Source organism: Macaca thibetana, chromosome 5 (assembly GCF_024542745.1).
Source record: "Macaca thibetana thibetana isolate TM-01 chromosome 5, ASM2454274v1, whole genome shotgun sequence".
NCBI classification, from domain to species: domain Eukaryota; kingdom Metazoa; phylum Chordata; class Mammalia; order Primates; family Cercopithecidae; genus Macaca; species Macaca thibetana.
In genome coordinates, this window is record NC_065582.1 from 139,493,591 (window position 1) to 139,514,292 (window position 20,702).

The following is a 20,702-nucleotide window of genomic DNA, read 5'->3' on the forward strand; positions in this document are numbered from 1 at the left end:
TTGAAACCCCGACTGTGCTCTTGGTGGCAGGCTCTTGGTGCCTCGGGGCTTGCTGACTGACTGAGAGGGCCATGGGGATTGCCCGGGCTGCGCCTGGGGAGGCGATGGCTGCCGACCACCGGTCCGGGGACCCTAGTGCAGGCCGCCCAGCTGCCGGCAGATGGTGCCCTCCTCATCCGAACACGCAGGGAAACCCAGCTAAAGTAACGCTCAGACTCCGCCCCAGCCGATCCACGGCGCAACAGTCACTCGTCCTTCCCAAAATAGTGCAGAGCACGTTTCCCCTGGAACACCGCAGTAGCCCGTGTGTGTCGAAATTACAAACCAGGAGCGACCGGGTGTGTGTGCCGGAGTGGGGAGCGCGTGCGGAGTGGGACCCCAGGGCCCAGGGGCGAGGTGACCGCCAGTGAAACGCAGAGGGCAAAGGGACCGGTTCATTTCCCATCTGCGTAAGCTGGCCCGCCGGGCCCGTCGGGAGGCCACTCACCATATTCACTTCGGAGACCATGTCTATGCTGGCGACATCGATCCGCATCCCAACGTCCACGGGGGGGCCTGCCAGGGAGGTGGGCCACATTAGCGACAGATTCTCTCAGTGACAGCAGGCTGGGGAGGGTCTGGGGACTTCCCAGCCCTTACTCCATTCTGAACGGGCTCCCTCCCTGCTCCCCCCACCCCACCCCTTTCAGGGGACAGCCTGGGAAAACAGGTGTGGGCACACGTATGATGCAGTGACTATGCAGAGGGTGTGTCGGCCCGGGAGAAGGTCGCCTCCGCCTGAGGATTCATCCACCTGAGACTGGGGATCCGGTGTGTGTGTGAGTGTGTGTGTGGGGGGTGTGTGTGTGTGTCCAGGGCATAGTGCACGCTTACGAAAATGACATGCCCTTTTTTTTTCTTTTTCTTTTTCTTTTTTTTTTTTTTTTTTGACATTTATCCTTGACAGAAAAGGAGAACTAGGGATGGGTTACAGGTTGAAAAAAGATGAAGCGTTACCTCCGAAGTCCGGCCGCAAGCGAATGTCATATCCTTTGAGCAATCTGTCCACTGTCTCTTTCACGTATGACATGTTGCTGGGTTCATTGGTGCTGAGGGGAAGAAGTAGGGACCGTATTCAAAATGAGCACAAACTGTGAGCACATATAAAAAGATACAGGCACACCTACCCCCAAACAACAAGATACATGATCCAGCAGACACGTAAAAAGAAACATACCAAGAAAAAAAAGAGAGAGAGAGATTCAACAACAGCAGCTCACCTGTGTGCACAACAGACCATGGTAATCATCACAGGGAAAGAGAGAAGCCCCAAACTCTCTCGATTTTGTGCTGTCCACATTACTAACTCTGATTAAAGAATTGTCTTTTCTGCGAAGATTCAAGGAATGCAACTTAGTCGGCTGCTGGGCAGTAATTCCCGAATGGACCTGCGCATGCGCAGAGCGCGCTCACTACCAAAAGACACCTTGTGCCTTGCAAACAGTATTCCTAGCGGTAATAGGCAACAGATTTCAATTCCTCTAAAGTTCCTATTTGGGGTGCTCCGTGTCCTCCGGGTAGTCAGAGACAAGCCGCTGTTTCCACGCAGGGGATCCTACGAGCTTGTGTAAACGGAGTTTCCTTCATGCATTGGAGGTTGCTACGTTGATTTCCTTTCTGCCCTCAACCTGATTTTGTTTTTGTTTTTTTTGCTGGGCTCTCAGTGATCTGGCTAAGGCTGCCTGTGATTGGCATCTTTCATTGACAGTCATGGAGGTCCTAGACGGGGACTCTGGAGGCGGGTCTGTTGTTTTCCGGTAGCCTGTGGGGGTACCGGGCGGATGTGATCAGCGGGGGTTGAGGGTGGGGGTGACTGGGAGCAGGGAAGAGTGGAGAGAGAGGGAGCTGGAGAGTTACTAAAGGTATAGAGGCAACTCTATAAGACGTATTTGAGAACTCCAAAAATCAGTTGCCCTTGGGAGGCATCCTAGGACATTTGGCTTGGTGTAGACTTCTGTAACAGGCAGAGTAGGAGGGACAAGTCAACTTTTCTTCTAACCCACTTTTCTTCCCTGCCCTTGTCGTTTCTCATCCAGGTTGGGAAATGAGGGAAACAAAGGATCCAGCAGCAGTTCTGGGCAGGCAATCTTTTTTTCTAGGGTCATCTACGGCAAGCCCCACTTTCCTCCACCTTCTGATAAGAAAAATCTCCTTCTTAAATTGACAGCATTTAAGGTGGTATTTGTGACCCCTAGCAGAACTCTGAAACATCCAGACAGTTTAACCTCTGTTCACCACTAGGTTGGGATTCTGCAGGAGCAAGCATTGTTTGAATTAAATCAAATTCAGTAACTTCGATTCTACAAATGTCATTGAGCACATGTTAGGCAGAAGGCCCTGGGCTAGGTGTTTGTTCTTTTTTTAAATAGTACATATTAAATTGTGTTGTGGGCATTCTGGGACTTATAACTGATTCAAAAAGAGTTCCTGACCTAGAGAAATTCACATGTAAGGGAAGGGACGGATACAAGTGTAAGTAAAGCCAGTGGTAATCCCTACTCCTATTATCGTCTGCTGCTTACTTTTTTGAGGGAAATAGGGGACAGTCTAAAAATTAGCTTCTAACTAGGATGGAAGTGTTGCAAGGTCAAGAAACTTATGCATGTTCTTAGTATTTCCTTACACAGGAGATACCAAACAAAAAAAAATAGAAAAAAAATTATTCCATTACAATAACAACAAAAAATTCGAATGTACATAGGAATAACTGGGGAAAAAATACACACAAGAACTTTAGAGTGAAGTTATATAACATTATTTAAACACACAAAATATGACCTAGATAAATGGAAAATATACCATATGGGTAACTGGGAAGACTCAACATTGTAAGGATGTCAATTCTATCCAATGTAAGAAATATAACCAATTTGAATCAAAATTCCTACATTCTAAATGGAAATGAAGAAACTAATTCCAAAATTCAAATACAAGAATGAGGGGGTAAATAAAAGCCAAGAAAACTTGGAAGAAGAAGAAAAAAAAAAGAGAAGGAATATGGGGGCATTTGCCTTTGAGATATCAAGGCATTACTGAGCTATATAGAAATTGAATCACCTATGGCATGGAATTCATGTAGGGATAAAAAGCAAAAGAGTACAAGCAAATAAAGAGCACAGAAATACTCCTCTATTTTAAGAAAAGTAGGAAAAGATGAGCTATTCAATAAATACTGCAAGACAATTTATTATCCATAAGGGAAAAAAAGTAAATCTTTACATCATTACATACACGACAATGTATTACAGGTAGATATGTAACTTTAATACAAAAAGCAAAACGTTCAAAACTTCAAACTATATAGGAGAATATCTTTATGACTGTGATAAAAGGAAAGATCTAAAGATGAACAAAGGTATAAATGATAAAAAAGATTATTGCGATAACTATGTTAAAATGTAACCTTCTTTAAATCCAAAGATTCTTCTGAAAAGTCAAGTTATACATAGAAAGAACATGTTTTCAGGAAATTTGACCATCAAAGGGTTTGTATAAAGAAATTACCAGAAAAAAAACTTCTAGAAGTAAAGAAAGATCAAAAGCTACTCTAAATAAGGAATTGCAAATTCAAGGAATTGTACACTATTTTAAACTAATCAGGTATGCAAAACTTAAGAATATTAAAAATTGGCTTTTAAAACTCCATATATTTTCAGTAGACAAAATTGATCTAAACACTTTGTACTGTTCTTTGGACATACTAGTAAAGTCAAAGATGCCCATGCCCTTTGGCCCAGAATTTCTACCACTCAGAATATACCCTAGTGATAAACTTATGCAGTGCAAGAATGTTTATGGCAGTGTTGTTTTTAGTAGTGCAACAATTTTTATTAATTGAAAATAAATAGGAATATAATCACAAATTTAATATAATAGTCAAAATAGTTGAACCTCTACGTGCTTCTACAAAGATAAATCCCAAGAGTAAAGCATTGAGCAAAAACAAAACAAGAGCAGGGTGAAGAATGATACAATGAGCCATGAAAACATAAATTTTAAAACAGTTAAGTGTAAAACCAAGAATATATATTATGTACATATGCAGCACATATATATATATATATATATAGGTGTGGGTGTGTTTGTGTATGTATATGTATGTATACATATATATATATGTGTATATATATACACATACACAAACATACACACACCCATATATATATACACACACACACACACAGAATAGAGAACAAAAATAGGAAGGATACCACATTTTAGGGTTCAAATGAATCTACAATATTTTATCAAAAAAATTTCATTCCAATTAGCCACAACATGATATTCTCCATATATTTCTACTCTCCATATATTTCTAGATATTTGAAATATTTTACAGAAAGCTGATCAAAACCGATAACGAAGTGACAAACTAGGAGATATATTTGCAATTTATATTTTAAAATGTCTATGCAAGTCAATGAGAGAAATAAATGTCTAATAAATAATGAGCAAACAATTGTAACAAGAATTTCACCAAAGAATCCCTAATATTTGATAGCAGAGTAGGGTGACTGTAACTTTGTTAGAGTAGGGTAGGGTGACAGTAACTTAACTGTACATTTTAAAGTAACTTAAAGAGTATATTTGGATTGTTTTTAACTTCAAGGATAAATGCTTAAGGGGATGGATACACCATTCTTTATGATGTGCTTATTTCACATTGCATATCTATATCAAAACATCTCATGTACCCCATAAACATACACACCTACTATGTGCTTGCAAAACTTTAAAAAATAGAAAATTTTTTTAAAATAATTAAGTGACCAATAAATATATTGCAAAGTTTCAACCTCAATAGTAATCAAATGAATACAATTTTTAAAATAGATATGAAGTACCATTTTCACTTGTTGGTTTGCTAGTTTAAAATTGTTTAACATTAGGTAATCATGGAAGCTGTGGAGAAACACAATTTCATTTACTTTGGGGGAGTATAAATTGCCACAATCTATTTTAAGGATGATTTGTAATATTAATAGTAATATGATATGTCATTAGATGCATGTATTGGTGGCATTTGCCTTCTGTTCAATTAATCAGTTTTTCTGATTTAACCTAATATGATATAATTTTATTTCAATCACTCATTGTTTGTAGAGTATGAATTTTGATAAGGCAGCAACACCATTATTGCTTTTTAAGACATTTACATATCCTTTGTTATGTTTTCATACTTTTTCTAGATTAAATATAGTATTAATTTAATAAGATCTAAAAATCTCATGTTACTTTTATATTGCATTAAATATTCTAATTAACTTAAGAAGTAATTTTAACCTGTGTTAGCAGGAATGGTACCGCTTCACTTTTTGCATATCAATTTATCCTCTAGAGATATATCATTTTCTTTAAAAAAAAAGTCTTGTGTTTCAGATTATACTAATAACCAGCTATTTAATATATTTTTTAGCTATATAAGAATACATTTTTCACTTTGCATTTTTCAGCTCTTCTTATTTATGTATTATAGCAAGGACCTTTGAGGATAAAACTTACATCATGTAATAAGCCAAGTATATTTTTACCTCTTTTTATTTTTACTTCCTGTTATGCTATAACAATTTTTATATTTAAAAATTCATATTGCAATTTTTTCTAGATTTATTCTTATTGGAATGTCTTCTCAAGTTATTATTTATAAATTTTTACTATTTGATAAATTATGGTGATATAAGGATATTCATTGCTCATTTCAAGTAGAATTCTATCCAAATAAATACGATATTTTGTTTTAAAATGTATGCTCTGTCTTACTAATAAAGAGATGTTCTAAGCCATTGCTTTTATTAAAATGTTGCCATTGCATTAATAAGAATAATTAACATTTTAATAGGCTTATTATTTATCAGCACTATTTTAAACACTTGACGTATCTAGTGCTCATAATATCTTAAGAGGTAGGGATATATATAATCAGTTCTGTTTTAAAGATGAAGACACTTAAACACAGAAAGTAACTTATCCAAGGTCAAACAAAAAATGAGAGACAAAATTCAAATTCAAATAGTCTAATGAAAGTTTACATTCTTTTCTAGTACATTATTAATTATGAAAAATGTTGCCAGCATAAAATATATTTTTAACCTCTACTGAGATCTTTAAATGTTTTTTGCAACTTCTCATGTACAATTAAATGCATTTAGGGTTTAACATATGTTAAGAGTGATTTATATTTTAGAAAAAGCCCAAATTATGTAAAGAATTTTTATTTGAGTATAGCAGACCATGCTATCCAAGTAGAATCTTATGAAGGGTACTCTGAAAATCCTGATTTGTAGTGTTGTGCCCTCTAGTTGGTCCCTGTAATGCTGTGGGTCAGGAAAAGTCACAGAGAATGATGACTATTAAGCCTGTCCTCAGTAATATATTACTGTAGAGCATCATCTAAAAAGAGTTGCCATTCATATCTGTGTTAATGTGTTTTATATATTTTACAGTAAAATAGATTTTACTGTTTACTGATGTTGTTTAGTAGAAACTATAATTTTTATCTTCTTTTATAAAATAAATATTTGGTGCCTGATATTAACTGGAGAACAAAACAACCAACCAGGTGATTATCCGGTGAACACTTTCCAGCTAAACATTATAACCTTTGGGCTAATTCATTAATGGTGAGTTTATTTAAAAATATTTTTAGAACTATGCAACAATAAGCGATACAAACTATTGGAGCAAGGGCACCCAAATCACCAATATATAATAATTTAAAAAAATGCTAGAAATGAGAAAAGGACTTTTTATTTTTATTTTTATTTTTACACTAAGGTCTCACTATGTTGCCTAGGCTGATCTCGAACTTCCTGAATTCAAGAGATCCTCCCACCCCGGCCTTCAGAATAGCTGCCATTGCACCCAGCAAAAACATTTTTTCTTGCCTTGGAATATCAGGGAAGTTAGCTCAATAGAGTTGAAACTTTTTGCTAGATCTTGAAATTCACCAAGTTGAGAATTTGGGAGGAGTTAGAAGAGATGGAAAGCACAAGTAAAGGCTTTGAGTTTTAAAGTTGATGGCATTACAAAAAAATGGAAGTAGTTAAGGCAGAATTGAACAAAAATTATGTTTGCAGTGGTGAGAGGGGATAATGAGAAGCGGATAGGAATGGGGTAAGATGGTGAGAGCTATGTTTCCAACTTACAGATAAGCAAGACAAGAATAGCAAAAGAAATTTGGGGATTTGGTTGGGAAATAAAACTTCTTTTACTCTGCCTCATGTTAAATACATATTCTTCATTAATGAATTGAGATAAGAACATTGCTAATCTATCATTTTTATATTGTCATTAAAATTATTTTAAGATAGATTTAAAGAAAAATTTAGAAAAATCTAGACTGAGAATATGACATAGTGACAGTGTAATTAATTAAGAAATAATCTAATTACTTTCTGTTGGAAAAAAAAAATCAAGTTTATAAAACTATCCTCTCCCTGAAATGCAAATCAGAACCACAATACGATACCGCCTTACTCCTGCAAGAATGGCCATAATCAAAAAATCAAAAAATAATAGATATTGGCATGGATGCAGTGAAAAGGGAACACTTCTACACTGCTGGTGGGAATGTAAACTAATACAACCACTATGGAAAACAGTGTGGCGATTCCTAAAAGAACTAAAAATAGAACTATCGTTTGATCCAGCAATCCCACTACTGAGTATCTACCCAGAGGAAAAGAAGTCATTATATGAAAAAGATATTTGCACATGCATGTTTATAGAAGCACAATTTGCAATTGCAAAAATGTGGAGCCAACCCAAATGCCCATCAATCAATGATATATATGATATATATGTGATATATATGTGATTTTTTATATATACACACACACACACATATATATATATGATGGACTACTACTCAGCCATAAAAAGGAATGAATTAATGGCATTCACAGCAACATGGCTGGAATTGGAGACTATTATTCTAAGTGAAGTAACTCAGGAATGGAAAACAAAACATTGTATGTTTTCACTCATAAGTGGGAGTTAAGCTATGAGGATAAGGGCATAAGAATGACACAGTGAACTTTGGGAATTCAGGGGAAAGGGTCAGAAGGCAGTAAGGGATAAAAATCTACAAACTGGGTACAGCATAGACAGCTCGGGTGATGGGTGCACCAAAATCTCACAAATCATCACTAAGGAACTTATCCATATAACCAAATGTCACCTGTTCCCCAAAAACCTATGGAAATAAAAAATTTTAAAAATAAAACTATCCTCTCTGTGACAGATAAAACTTAAATCATCCAGCATTTTAAACAACAAGTGTTTTCTTCAGTCATGGAGAATATCGGATGGAGGATTTGAGGGAATTGCACATTTCTTTCCCTTCCTGTCCTTAGAAATGTATTAGCCATAGTCATGGAATGGTTTTAATTTGTACTTAAGAAATAAAATACTTTTCGGTCCGGGGCGGTGACTCACACCTGTAATCCCAGCACTTTGGGAGGCCGAGGCAGGCGGATCACGAGATCAAGAGATCGATACCATCCTGGCTAACATGGTGAAACCCAGTCTGTACGAAAAATACAAAAAATTAGCCGGTCGTGGTGGTGGGAGCCTGTAGTCCCAGCTACTCGGGAGGCTGAGGCAGGAGAATGGCTTGAACTCGGGAGGCGGAGCTTGCAGTGAGCCGAGATTGCGCCACTGCAGTCCAGCCTTGGCGACAGAGCGACACTCCATCTCAAAAACGTAAAATAATAAAATAAAATAAAATACTTTTCAATATGAACCCTCACACAAATATATGGACATATAATAAAAAGTCAGCAAGCCTTTAAGAAAAATCAGTATCATGAAGGATAGGAAGTAAATTCCAGAAGCAGAAAATTAAATCCCATGGAAAGTAAAACTACTTTGAAGCACAAAAGCATCCAAGAGTACACGATAAGAAGAACAAACTACTAGAAGAAAATAAAAATCAACAATAACAAAAACTAAGATTTATGAAATTGAAATGTAATTGTAAATTTTAAAATGAAATTCCATAAATGGGTGGAATGACACAGTTGAAGATTTTATTAGTTAGCTAGATAATAGAAACAAATAACAATCTAGATGGCATTGCAAAAGGGTAAAGACACATTGGAAAGACATCCAAAAAATCTAACAAGAATTACATAAGAACAGAGGAAAAGAAGGGGAGGAAATAATTTTTTAAAGTAATGTTCCTGAAATAACAACAGTTATTAATTTACACCCCTACTCATTTTTTTTTCATTTTTCTATTTTTAATTTGTGTTGGTACATAGCAAGTGTATATACCTGTGGAGTACACGAGATGTTTGATATGTCATGCAATGTGAAATCATAACATTTATTGTGATTATTTACACATGTGAAATCCCACATTTATAATTATATGAAAGGAATAGAAAGAAACTAACCGTTTTCATCTATTATTTCTGAATGCTAATGTTACAGTTATTTTTTTCTTCATTTATACTTTTATATATTTCTTTCCAAATTCTACATGAATGTATATTATTTTTAAACCAAAAGATATACCTATAAACAAACTGCATACTCCAGTTCTTTTGGCAATAATTATGAAATGATCAAACTTTAATAAGACTTGAAAATGGCAATTTTCATAAAAACACACATAACCATAAAACAGAAACAGAAAGACACTACTTTATAAAGAAAATTAAAATGATGAAGAATGAGATATTCATCCCCTCAAGCATTAATCCTTTGAGTTACAAACAGCCCAATAACACTCTTTAAATTATTTTAAAATGCACATTTAAGTTATTATTGCCTAGAGTCTCCTTATTGTGCTATCAAATAGTAAGTCTTATTCATTCTTTCTGTTTTTGTATCCACTAATGGATCCCAGCTTTCCCTCAAGCCCCCCACTACTCTTCCCAGTCTCTGGTAACTATCCTTCTACTCTATGTCCATGAGTTCAATTGCTTTGATTTTCAGATCCCACAGATAAGTGAGAACATGTGATGTTTGTCTTTCTGTGCCTGGATTATTTCACTTAACATAATGATCTCCAGTTCCATCCATGTCACTGCAAATGATTGCCTCTCATTCTTTTTCATGGCTGAAGAGTACTCCATTGTGTATATATACCACATTTTCTCTATCCATTCATCTGTTCATGGATTTTAGGTTGCTTCCAAACCTATTGTAACAAGTACCTATTGTAAACGGTGCTTCAGCAAACATAGCAGTGGAGATATCTCTTTGATATACTGATTTTCTTTCTTTTGGATAAATACCCAGCAGTGGGATTGCTGGATCATATGGTAGCTCAATTTCTAGTTTTCTTTGAGGAACCTCCAAACTGTTCTCCGTAGTAATTGTACTAATTTACATTCCCACCAACAGTATACAAGTGTTCTCTTTTCTCCACATCCTTACCAGCGTTTGTTATTGCCTGTCTTTTGGATCTAAGCTATTTTAACTGGGGCAAGATGACATCTCATTGTCATTTTGATTTGCATTTCTCTGATGTGATTGAATGTTAAACAGCATTAATTAGTCATATTCTGATGAAATTTTGGAACATCGTGGATAAAGAAAAACATCTAAAACACTCTTGAGAAAAATAAATCATATTATCTACATAGATAAAAGAATAATTTGTCATTCTTTTGGCCAGTAAAATTAGTACCAGAAACAATGAAGCAATGTTTTTAAAATTCTGAGCAAAAATGACTTTGAAGTGCTAATTTTATACTCTAAAACACTAACATTCAATTGTGTTGGCACTATAAAATCATTTTTAGACATAAAAGGACTAAGAACGTTTTGCCCCATTAGATCCTTTTAGCAAGAAATACATAAGGATTGCTATAGGAAAACAAAGCATTAATACTGGAAAGAAGTAATTAACACATAAAATAAAGTGAGAAGCAAATAAACCAGTAAAATAAAATATTCTCCAATTTTTAAGTAGAGCGCTGTGAAATTTAAAGCATTTGTAAAAAAAAAAAAAAAAAATTCTGAAGCTATAAGCAAGAGGTACAGAAACTAATTATGAGTTAGAGGAGGAGCCATGAGTTTTATCAATTTTGATGAAACAGGAAGAAGATATTTTAAATAAGCCATACTTCTTTAGTAGGAATTAGGAATTAAAAATAAAATCTCTAATTTATTGAGTGCTTACTCTGTTCCAGGCCCTGTTTTAAGTATTTTTTGTATAGTAAGCCATTCATACCTAACATATTGAAGCTCTGGTAATATTATTTCATTATTCTGATTTTTTAAAAGGAGGAGCAGATGGGAAAAGTAAGTTGTTGTGGGTCACATAGCTTAGATATGACAAGGCCAGAGTTCAGGCCCACAAAGTCAAAATCAAAACTCAATATTATCAACTGTTTTGCTATACTCTTTCTGATGAAGAAAAGGCAGAGGATAGAGAATGAAATATTTAAATATTGATGTACAGATAATTCTCCCAGAAAAAAAAGAAGGAACTGAGATAGTAGATGAGTGAAAAAAAGTTGGAATATTCAAGAGAAGACCACACATTATTGAAGATAAGCATACCTGCAGAGGATCCGAAAACACAGCCATTTCTGTGGGTTCCCTTGATTACCTTCTGTTTTTTTCCAGCTTCATCATGATTCCTCCATTCCTAGTAGTTTAGCATTTTCTGTGTCCACACATGGCAGAGTATCGCAGCTGTTCATTATTAGCACGTACATTCTTATAATAAAATCACTAAATCAACGTGCTATGAGGAAAATAACCATTTTAAAACTTAATAATGTCTCTCACTTATCTGGAATTCTGTCTGGCACAAAACAGATATGCAATAAATGCTTGTTGAATTGATGAATGAATAAATAAATAAATTTAGCAATATTTGGTAAAGAGGATGGGCCATAAGCAAGGCAGATACGTTAAGTATATGATATGTTTAGATAGTGATAGGAGAGAAAAATTAAATCAGGCCATGGCAGATAGGAATCTGGGGAGGGTTTTGTTCGTTGAAAAGTAGAAAGAGTGGTTAAGGAAGACTGGTATAAAAAGGTGACATTTGAGTACAGAACTGCGGTTAGCAATGTAAATATGCTAACAAAGAGCACTACCAACAGAAAAGAGCAAGTGCAAAGATACTGAAGTAGGAATGTGTCTGGTAGGTTTAAGGAGGCCAGTGTGACTAGAGCAGAGTGAGAGACAGAAAAAGTAACAGGAGGTGAGTCAGAGAGTCGAAGCATTCACTCTAAGATGGAAAACCAGTGGAAGGATTTGATATAAAATAACATGATCTGATTTGTCTTTTAACAGAAGCACTCTAGCTACTCTAGAATATAGACTACTAGAGGGCCATGGTGGAAGAAGTTAAGTCAGTAATCCAAGTGGGAAAATTATAGTAGTAGTAGAGGTGATGAAAAGTGGTCATATTCCAGATATAGTGTGAAGCTACAGTTAACAGGACTTCCTGAGAGATAGGATACAGATGTGAGGAAAAGAGATGAGTAAAAGATGACTCCAATATCTTTGAGCTGAGTAAATGGAAGGGTTGCCATTGTCTAAGATGGTGAGGATGCTGATAAATAGTTTGGGGGAATACTTGCATTGTAAATCAGTTTCAAACATGTTGAGTTTAACATGTTTATTAGAAATCCAAGTGTAAATTCTGAGTAGGCAGTGGGGTAACTCCATGTCAAGGAAGAGGCCTTGGTGGGAAGTATAAATTTGAAAGCTAGCAGCACATATATACTATTTGTATGAATTGAATTGTTCCCCCCAAATTCACAAGTTGGAGACCTATCCTTGAATGTAACTAACTTTGAAGAAAGAGTCTTCAAAGAGATAATCAGTGTTAAATGAGGTCAGAAAGGTTGGGGTCCTAATAAAAAAGGATTGGTGTCTTTACAAAAAGAGGAGACACCATATATGTTCATGCACAGTGGAAAGGCCATGTGAGGACACAAGGAGAAGGCAGCCATCTGCAAGCCAAGGAGAGAGACCTCAAGAGGAACCAAATTGGCTGCGGGCAGTGGCTCATGTCTGTAATCCCAGCACTTTGAGAGGCTGAGTCTGGTGGATCGCTTGAGTCCAAGAGTTCAAGACCAGCCTAGGTGACATAGTGAAACCTTGTCATTCATACACACACACACACACACATTAGCCAGGTGAGGTGGCATATGCCTGTTTTCCTAGCTACTAGAGAGGCTGAGGTGGGAGGATTGCTTGAGTCTGGGAGGCAGAGCTTACAGTGAACTGAGATCTGCACTACAGCCTGGGCAACAAAGTGAGAGCCTGTGAAAGAAAGAGGAAAAGAGGAAGGGAAGGAAGGAAGGAAGGAAGGAAGGAAGGAAGGAAGGAAGGAAGGAAGGAAGGGAGGGAGGGAGGGAGGGAGGGAGGGAGGGAGGGAGGGAGGGAGGGGGGGGAAGGAAGGAAGAAGGAAAGAAGGAAGGAAGGAAGGAAGGAAGGAAGGAAGGAAGGAAGGAAGGAAACAGAGAGAGAGAAAGAAAGACAGAAAGGAAGGAAGGAAGGAAGGAAGGAAGGAAGGAAGAAAGAAAGAAAGAAAGAAAGAAAGAAAGAAAGAAAGAAAGAAAGAAAGAAAGAAAGAAAGAAAGAAAGAAAGAAAGAAAGAGAAAGAAAGAGAAAGACAAAGAAGGAAAGGAGGGAGGGAGGGAGGAGGAATGAAAGACAGAGAAGAAAGAAAGAAGGGAGGGAGGAAGGAAGGAGAGAGAGAGAAACTAAACCTACTGACACCTTGATCTTGGACTTTCAACCTCCAGAACTATGAGAAAATTAAATTTCCATTGTTCAAGCCACAATTGGTGTTTTGTTATGGCAGCCCTAGCAAACTAATATAATGTTTAATGAAACACTGCATAATTTCAATAATATTGTGAACATAGGTAGAAAAGGAAGGAAATTCCAGGTATGCTGGGCCTTTAAAACTTTTGAGGTTAGGGTAGACAAAAAGAAACTAGAAAGAATGACAAAGAAAGAACAGGTAGAAAGAAAACCAGAAGAATGAAGTGTGCTGAGAGCCAAGTGAAGAGCCAAGCATCTAGGAAAATGGCCAAGCATCTAGGAAAAATTAATGTTGATAGATCAACCAATATGAGGCCACAAGGAAGTTACAATTAGTCAGAGGAGAAATGCATATTTTTCAATGCTGTTGCTAAGTGGATTTTGAGGTCATGAGTTTTGAGGTCTGGAGTGTCAAATTATTTTCATTTGATTTCATTAAAAGTCTTAAATGAAAAGTTTAATATATATTTTCAGAGAAAACACATTTCTTAAAAGTTAGTGATATATATGCAGTTTACAAATTGTCAGTAAAGATAAAGGCAAAATGATGAAGAAAAAATACAACTGACTCTTGAAAAACATGGGTGTGTATTGCACGGGTCCACTTATATGCAGATTTTCTTCCACCTCTGCATTCCTGAGACGACAAAATCAAACTCTTTTCTTCTTCCTCCTCAGCCTACTCATATGTAAAGACAAAGATGAAGATTTTTATGATGATCCACTTCCACTTAGTGAATAATAAATACATTTTCTCTTCTTTATGACTTTCTTAATCACATTTTCTCTAGCTCATTTTAGTGTAAGAACGCAGTACCCAATGCATGTCATATATAAAATATGTGTCAATCAACTGCTTGTGTTATCAGTAAGGTTTCTGGCCAACAGGCTATTAGTAATGTTCTTGAGTGGTCAAAAATTACACATGGATTTTCAACTGCCTGGGGGGTCAGGGCCCCTAACTTCCATATTGTAAAAAGGTCAACTACATATTTTAAAATTGTAGATTTCCGACATTATCATATTATTTTTTGTGGCATTAGTCTTACTACTAAGAACCAGAGACATTACCAATTTAACAATTGACTCGATGTAAGGTGATTATTTGTTAAAGAAGAAAAGAAGGCCAGGCATGGTGGCTCCTGTCTGTAATCTCAGAACTTTGGGAGGCTGAGGTGGGAGGATGACTTGAGGCCAGACAGAGACCAGGAGTTGAAGACCAACCTGGGCAATATATGGAGACACTGTCTCTCCAAAACAAAAAAAAGAAGAAGAAGAAGAGAGGAAGGAAAAGGAAGAGGAGGAAGGAAGAAGAAAGAGGAAAGAAGAGGAGGAGGAAGAGGAGGAGGATGAGGAGAAGAAGAAGTAGAAGAAGAACAAGAAGAAGAAGGATGATGATGATGATGATAATGATGACGAAAGAAGAAGAAAATAAAACTTATTTTAAAGCAGGAAAAACTAAATGAAAACATGGATAAAAATAGAAAAGGTAGGAGATTTTATTTTGAAAGAGAAATGTCAATAATTCAAACTGAAAATCTGAATTTAACAACAATTTAATGATTTGAGTTCTAAAAGAGAATAACCAGTTTTCTAGCCATATTCTGAACGTCTCCTTAACAATCTGTGGATGAATATCCCCACAGCTTCAAAGCAATGTGCAAAATTTTGATTGAGAGATGACTCAGATTCTGTTCATAAAACAGTCACAGTGAGGGTGTTAGGTCATCAAGAATTTAAGTATCTTGACAATATTTCAGAGATTCAGTGGTAAAACTAGAAGTCAGCATGTGTGTGTGTGTATGTGTGTGTGAGAGAGAGAAAATAAATCATTCGATTTTGTAACTTTCCTGGTTACAGCTACTCTTTCCTGTTTTATGTTTTTATTTGTTTCCAATGTGTTTCTTATTTCTTTATTCAGATTTAGCCCTTTGGTGGCTTCTTACAGCGGTTGTCATAGTACAATTCTCAAAGAAGTCTATCTCATATTTCCCAGTGTTTCCTTTAAGTCAAATGATATATACTGCTCAGTTAAGAAAATGTTTATTTTCAGTTGTTCAAGGAGTTTGAGCAAATAATGTGAATAATGCTACCATCAGCTACAATTTAAGTTAGTGTAATTTCACACAGCTGCCAGGGTCATAATACTTTTCCCTGACAGTTGTGACATTTCGAAATCATGATCCTAAGCAATCCTTTAGACTTGAATGTTAACATAAGCAGGTAATTTAAAAATCTGACTCAACACTTTCATAAACACATAAACTATAAAACATGGAGAATGCCACACATGTAGTAAATTGCAGACATGAAATTACATTTCAGGTCATTTAACTCCACAGCATCTCTTTCTAAATACTTTATTATCACTTCCTACAATCTAAGAAAAGTATTAATTTTTATATTCTCAATTTCTGCTTTTAAAAGTTGGTTATTTATTAAAAGTTAAAATTTCTAATTATAACAGGTTGGATATTTTAGCACCTACTTCAGAAACTGATTCTACCCTCATTTAAACCCAAAAGCATCATTTTATTCATTAAATTGTTTGCACAGACCAGGCACAGTGGCCCAGTCCTGTAATCCCAGCACTTTGGGAGGCTGAGGTCAGTGGATCACCTGAGATCAGGAGTTGGAGACCAGCCTGGCCAATAAGGTGCAACCCTGTGTCTACTAAAAATACAAAAATTAGCCTGGGCATGGTGGTTGACACCTGTAATCCCAGATGCTCAGGAGGCTGAGGCAAGAGAATCTTTTGAACCCGGGAGATGGAAGTTGCAGTAAGCCAAGATTGTGCCACTGCACTCTGGCCTGGGCGACAGAGTGAGACTCTGTCTCAAATAAATAAATAAATAAAAATCTATACAGATAGAACTTTTGTCACCTAGAGGACGGTAAAGAACATTTCTGGATTTCATCTTCCTTTTAGCCAGAATTGTTGAGCAATTCTATGATTCACTAAAGTGTCACTATGTCACTTTAATGATCAAGTCAAATAATTAGGGATTTTCAAAAAATTTTATTATACATTATTGAAAGAGATGGAAAAATCTTAATGACAGGAAAGAGAAAAATAATAGAATTGGCTTTTTTATTCAGTAGTTGAGAATATGACTTTTTATAGGGCAAAGCATGAAAGCAGCATTTTCTAAAGAATTTTTGGCTTTTGCAGCCTGATTCATGTTTGGTTTAAAGCAACATGCTATACCTGGGTAAGAAGGGAACCATCTCCCTCTCTCTAACCTACATTATTTCTATTGTTTTTTCTTCATTGAATCCCTCCCTTATTACCATATACCCAGTGTTTAATTAGCACTGATATACTCCTATTTTCTGTATAAGCCAGAAGCAAGCCTTTCACCTGCTGCATCCTCTATCTGCAGTGCTTTTCTGCCCATCTCATCCTTGTGAGCTTTCAAGGTGTAATCCTCATTAATACTCCAGCTGCTGTAGCATTTGGTCAAAACCTCTGTTTGAACACTTTTACCATAGTTCTATTGTTAGCTGAATATATTTTTTCTACTAGATTATGACCTCCAGGAAGACAGTCAATAACAGAATATAGCAAAAATCCTGGTATGTTGTAGGATCTCAAAAATATGTTTGAATAAATTAAGAACAAAATGAATAAATAAATATTTGTAGGGGCTGTATGGATAAACAGAAAAGCTTCTATGTATTATATTGTTGATCACAGATAGTAAACATATAAAACTAGCTTATGCTTGCCTGTTGTTTATATAAAATTTTGGTAATCTTTACAAATTAAGGTAAGCAATTATTGGCAATAGTTTCCAATTATTGCTCTGAAACCATTTGGTGTCATTTTTGCATCTCAGTCATGGAAGCCTTTATGCTGAGATCTCACTTCAGTGTAGTTAAAAGTCAGAGGCCACAACATCCCAGAGTCTCATAATTTTGCTTTCTAATATGGAAGAGTCACTGTTGAAAAAAAAGAAAAAAAGAGGAGTCTTTTTTGCACTAATTCATTGTTATTTAGGCTAATCAATGAAGGATATTACAATGTTGACATATATAATGGTTTCTCCCTCTAATATAATGAATATTTTCTATTTTTCCTTATCTTTAAATTCTCAGTAATATTCAACACTATTATCAACCTAACCCTCTTTGAAACATACTATTTGTTATTTATATTATTATACGTTCTCTTATATCTCTGCCTTTTCTTTTCTGTCTTATTTATAGACCCATCATAATAAATATGGCTACTAGGCTGGACACAGTGGCTCACTCCTGTAATCCCAGCACTTTGGGAGGCCGAGGTGGGCGGATCACAAGGTAAGGAGTTCAAGACCAGCCTGGTCAACATGGTGAAACCCTGTCTCTACTAAAAATTTTTAAAAATTAGCCAGGTGTGGTGGCATGTGCCTGTAATACCAGCTACTTGAGAAGCTGAGGTAGGAGAATCACTTGAACCTGTGAGGCAGAGGTTGCAGTGAGCCGAGATTGCACCATTGCACTCCAGCCTGGGTGGCAGGGTGAGACTCCGTCTCAAAAAATAGAAATAAATAAATAAATAAATAAAGCTACTAAATATTATAGTTTCCCAAACTTCATCTTCTGTCTTTCTATAGCCTTATTCTATATCCTTTTCATAGAATATCTTATCTATATCTTAGAGTTAGTTACCAATTATATGGCAAATTTTCTCAAATTTAAACCTGTGGTTTTAACTCTTGCTTCAGAATCATATACTTAATTTCTGAATTAATATATCATATTTAATTTCAGTTTGGACATTAAAAAAGGAGGAAAATCTAAGCCCTTAACCTGTGGGATCTGATGCTATTTCAAGGCAAATAGTGTCAGAGTTAAATTAAATTGTAGGACACCCAGTTGGTATCCTATGCAGAAGTGGAGGATAGATAGGTATGGGAGGCTGGTGGGGAAAGGGGGGAAACTCTACACATTTTGGTGATCAGAAGTATTGTAAAAGTATAAGAGAGGAAAAAAATTAATTTGCTTTAAAAATATAAAAGAAGATGTAAATAGTGCTTATCCTATAATACAAACATGACAATAGTGCTAGATTTAGATACTGACAGGTTCTTTATAAAGATGACATATTGAAAATTAATATTGACAAACCCACGGCAAAGAATAATTAGCTGCAAGTGTTTGTAGAAAGCAAAGTGGAAGATTTTACCTTAGTAGCTCTCCAAATCTATCATGAAACTATGGAAATTGTAAAAGTGCAGAATAGGACATCCACAACCAGTTCCAATAATATATGGATACATGATACATTATAGAGGTAACACTGCAAATGAGAGATTATAAGATTTTTAGTGTTTTTAGAATTGATTATCTATAAGGAAAGATAATAAACCTGGATACCTACTTCGTAGCATATACAAAAATATACTCACGGTGAAATAAATGAAAATCCTATAAACTTTTATAATTAAAATAAATGGGACAAAATTTTATGACATTATTTTAGAGAAAAATTCCTTAGACAAGACAGAAAAAACACAAACCATAATGAAAAGATTCATAAACTTGACTATTTTCAAATTTAAATCTTCTACGTAGTGCAAACTTCTATTTTGGTGCAACTCCAAATAAAAGTAATAAATTTGTTCTCTTCCTTCTATCATAGTTTCACTCCAAGACACTATTGGAAGTTTAAAAACTTGGTATAAAAATATTTTTGCAAAAGATAATAGCCTATAACAAAAAATAGAATCTAGGATTAACAAAGTGCTCCCTAAATAACTAAGGAAAAGACAGCCAAGTCAATAAATAAAATGAACAATGGATATGAATAGAATTCAAAGAAGATAAATCCAAATGACAACTACACACATGAAAATATCTTAAACCTAAACAATGCAAATAAACTGATGAAATAGCATTTTTAGCATTAGCTGGTTGGACATTTTAGCACCTGGTTCAAAAACTGATTCTACTCTCCTTTAAACCAAAAAACATCATTTTGTTCATTAAATTGTCTGCACAGACCGGGCACAGTGGATCAGTCCTGTAATCCCAGCACTTGGGAGGCTAAGGTGGATGAATCACCAGAGGTCAGGAGTTGGAGACCAGCCTGGCCAACAAGGTGAAACCCTGTCTCTATTAAAAATACGAAAATTAGCCAAGCATGGTGTTGGGCACCCAGCTAATTTCTAAAAATCATTTTAAAACAATAATACAAGTGTTCTTAAGTATGTAGAGAGATGGGAACACAAATTATTTAGTTACCTTGAAACACCACCAGGCGTATCTGGTAATGCTAAAGATAAGCATAGCCATTCACACACAAAAACACACACAAACCCAGAGAATGCAATTTGTTGGTCTAATGCAAAAAGTGACATGTCCAAGAATGTTCACTGAGTTCTAATTTATAGTAGTGAAAAATTAAAAACAAGGTATGTGCCCATCAATAGGAGAATGAATAAATTGTGGTGTACTCATACAATGGAAAACTTTGCAGTGGTTACACAAATGAACTACAACTATATTTTTGTGGCAGAATCTGTTGTGGAATAGCAATATCCATAGGCTTCTTGGCATACTTCCCTTGAGGTTCCAGTGACTATGTGACATGTTCTGATCAAAGGAATGTGAAAAGAAATGTCATACATTGCTTCTTAGCTAAGATGGTTAAATATCTCATGTGTTTTTTCTCCTTTTCCTTTCTCTCCCATGTATATAGAAAAAGGCTAGAAAAAAGGGAATGTAAGATAATGGAGCCGTATAATGAAAGGAGCCAGATCCCTATGTCACCGCTTGGAGATAAGCTACTCAGGAATGCATATGAATAAACAATATTGGACTTTACATGAAGAAGAAAGAAACTTTTCATTATTTTGTGTTGTTTTTGTTATAGAGGCTAGGGTTGATTACCATGACAATGTTTAAACATAGGTAATCTCAAAAATATAAAT

At 35.7% G+C, this 20,702-nt stretch overlaps 1 protein-coding gene across 3 annotated transcripts in view; it reads right to left on the bottom strand.

Moving 5' to 3' along the window:
* The window catches only part of GABRB1 (gamma-aminobutyric acid type A receptor subunit beta1), a 450,438-nt gene that overhangs the window by 411,098 nt on the left and 18,638 nt on the right, over positions 1–20,702 (bottom strand). For all 3 annotated transcript variants that reach the window (XM_050791609.1, XM_050791610.1, XM_050791608.1), the window contains 2 exons: positions 997–1,088; positions 488–555 (listed from right to left, as the gene is read on the bottom strand). In XM_050791609.1, the coding sequence (XP_050647566.1) occupies positions 488–555; positions 997–1,069 (141 nt within the window). In that variant the 5' untranslated portion in view covers positions 1,070–1,088. The remainder of the gene's footprint in view (positions 1–487; positions 556–996; positions 1,089–20,702) is intronic.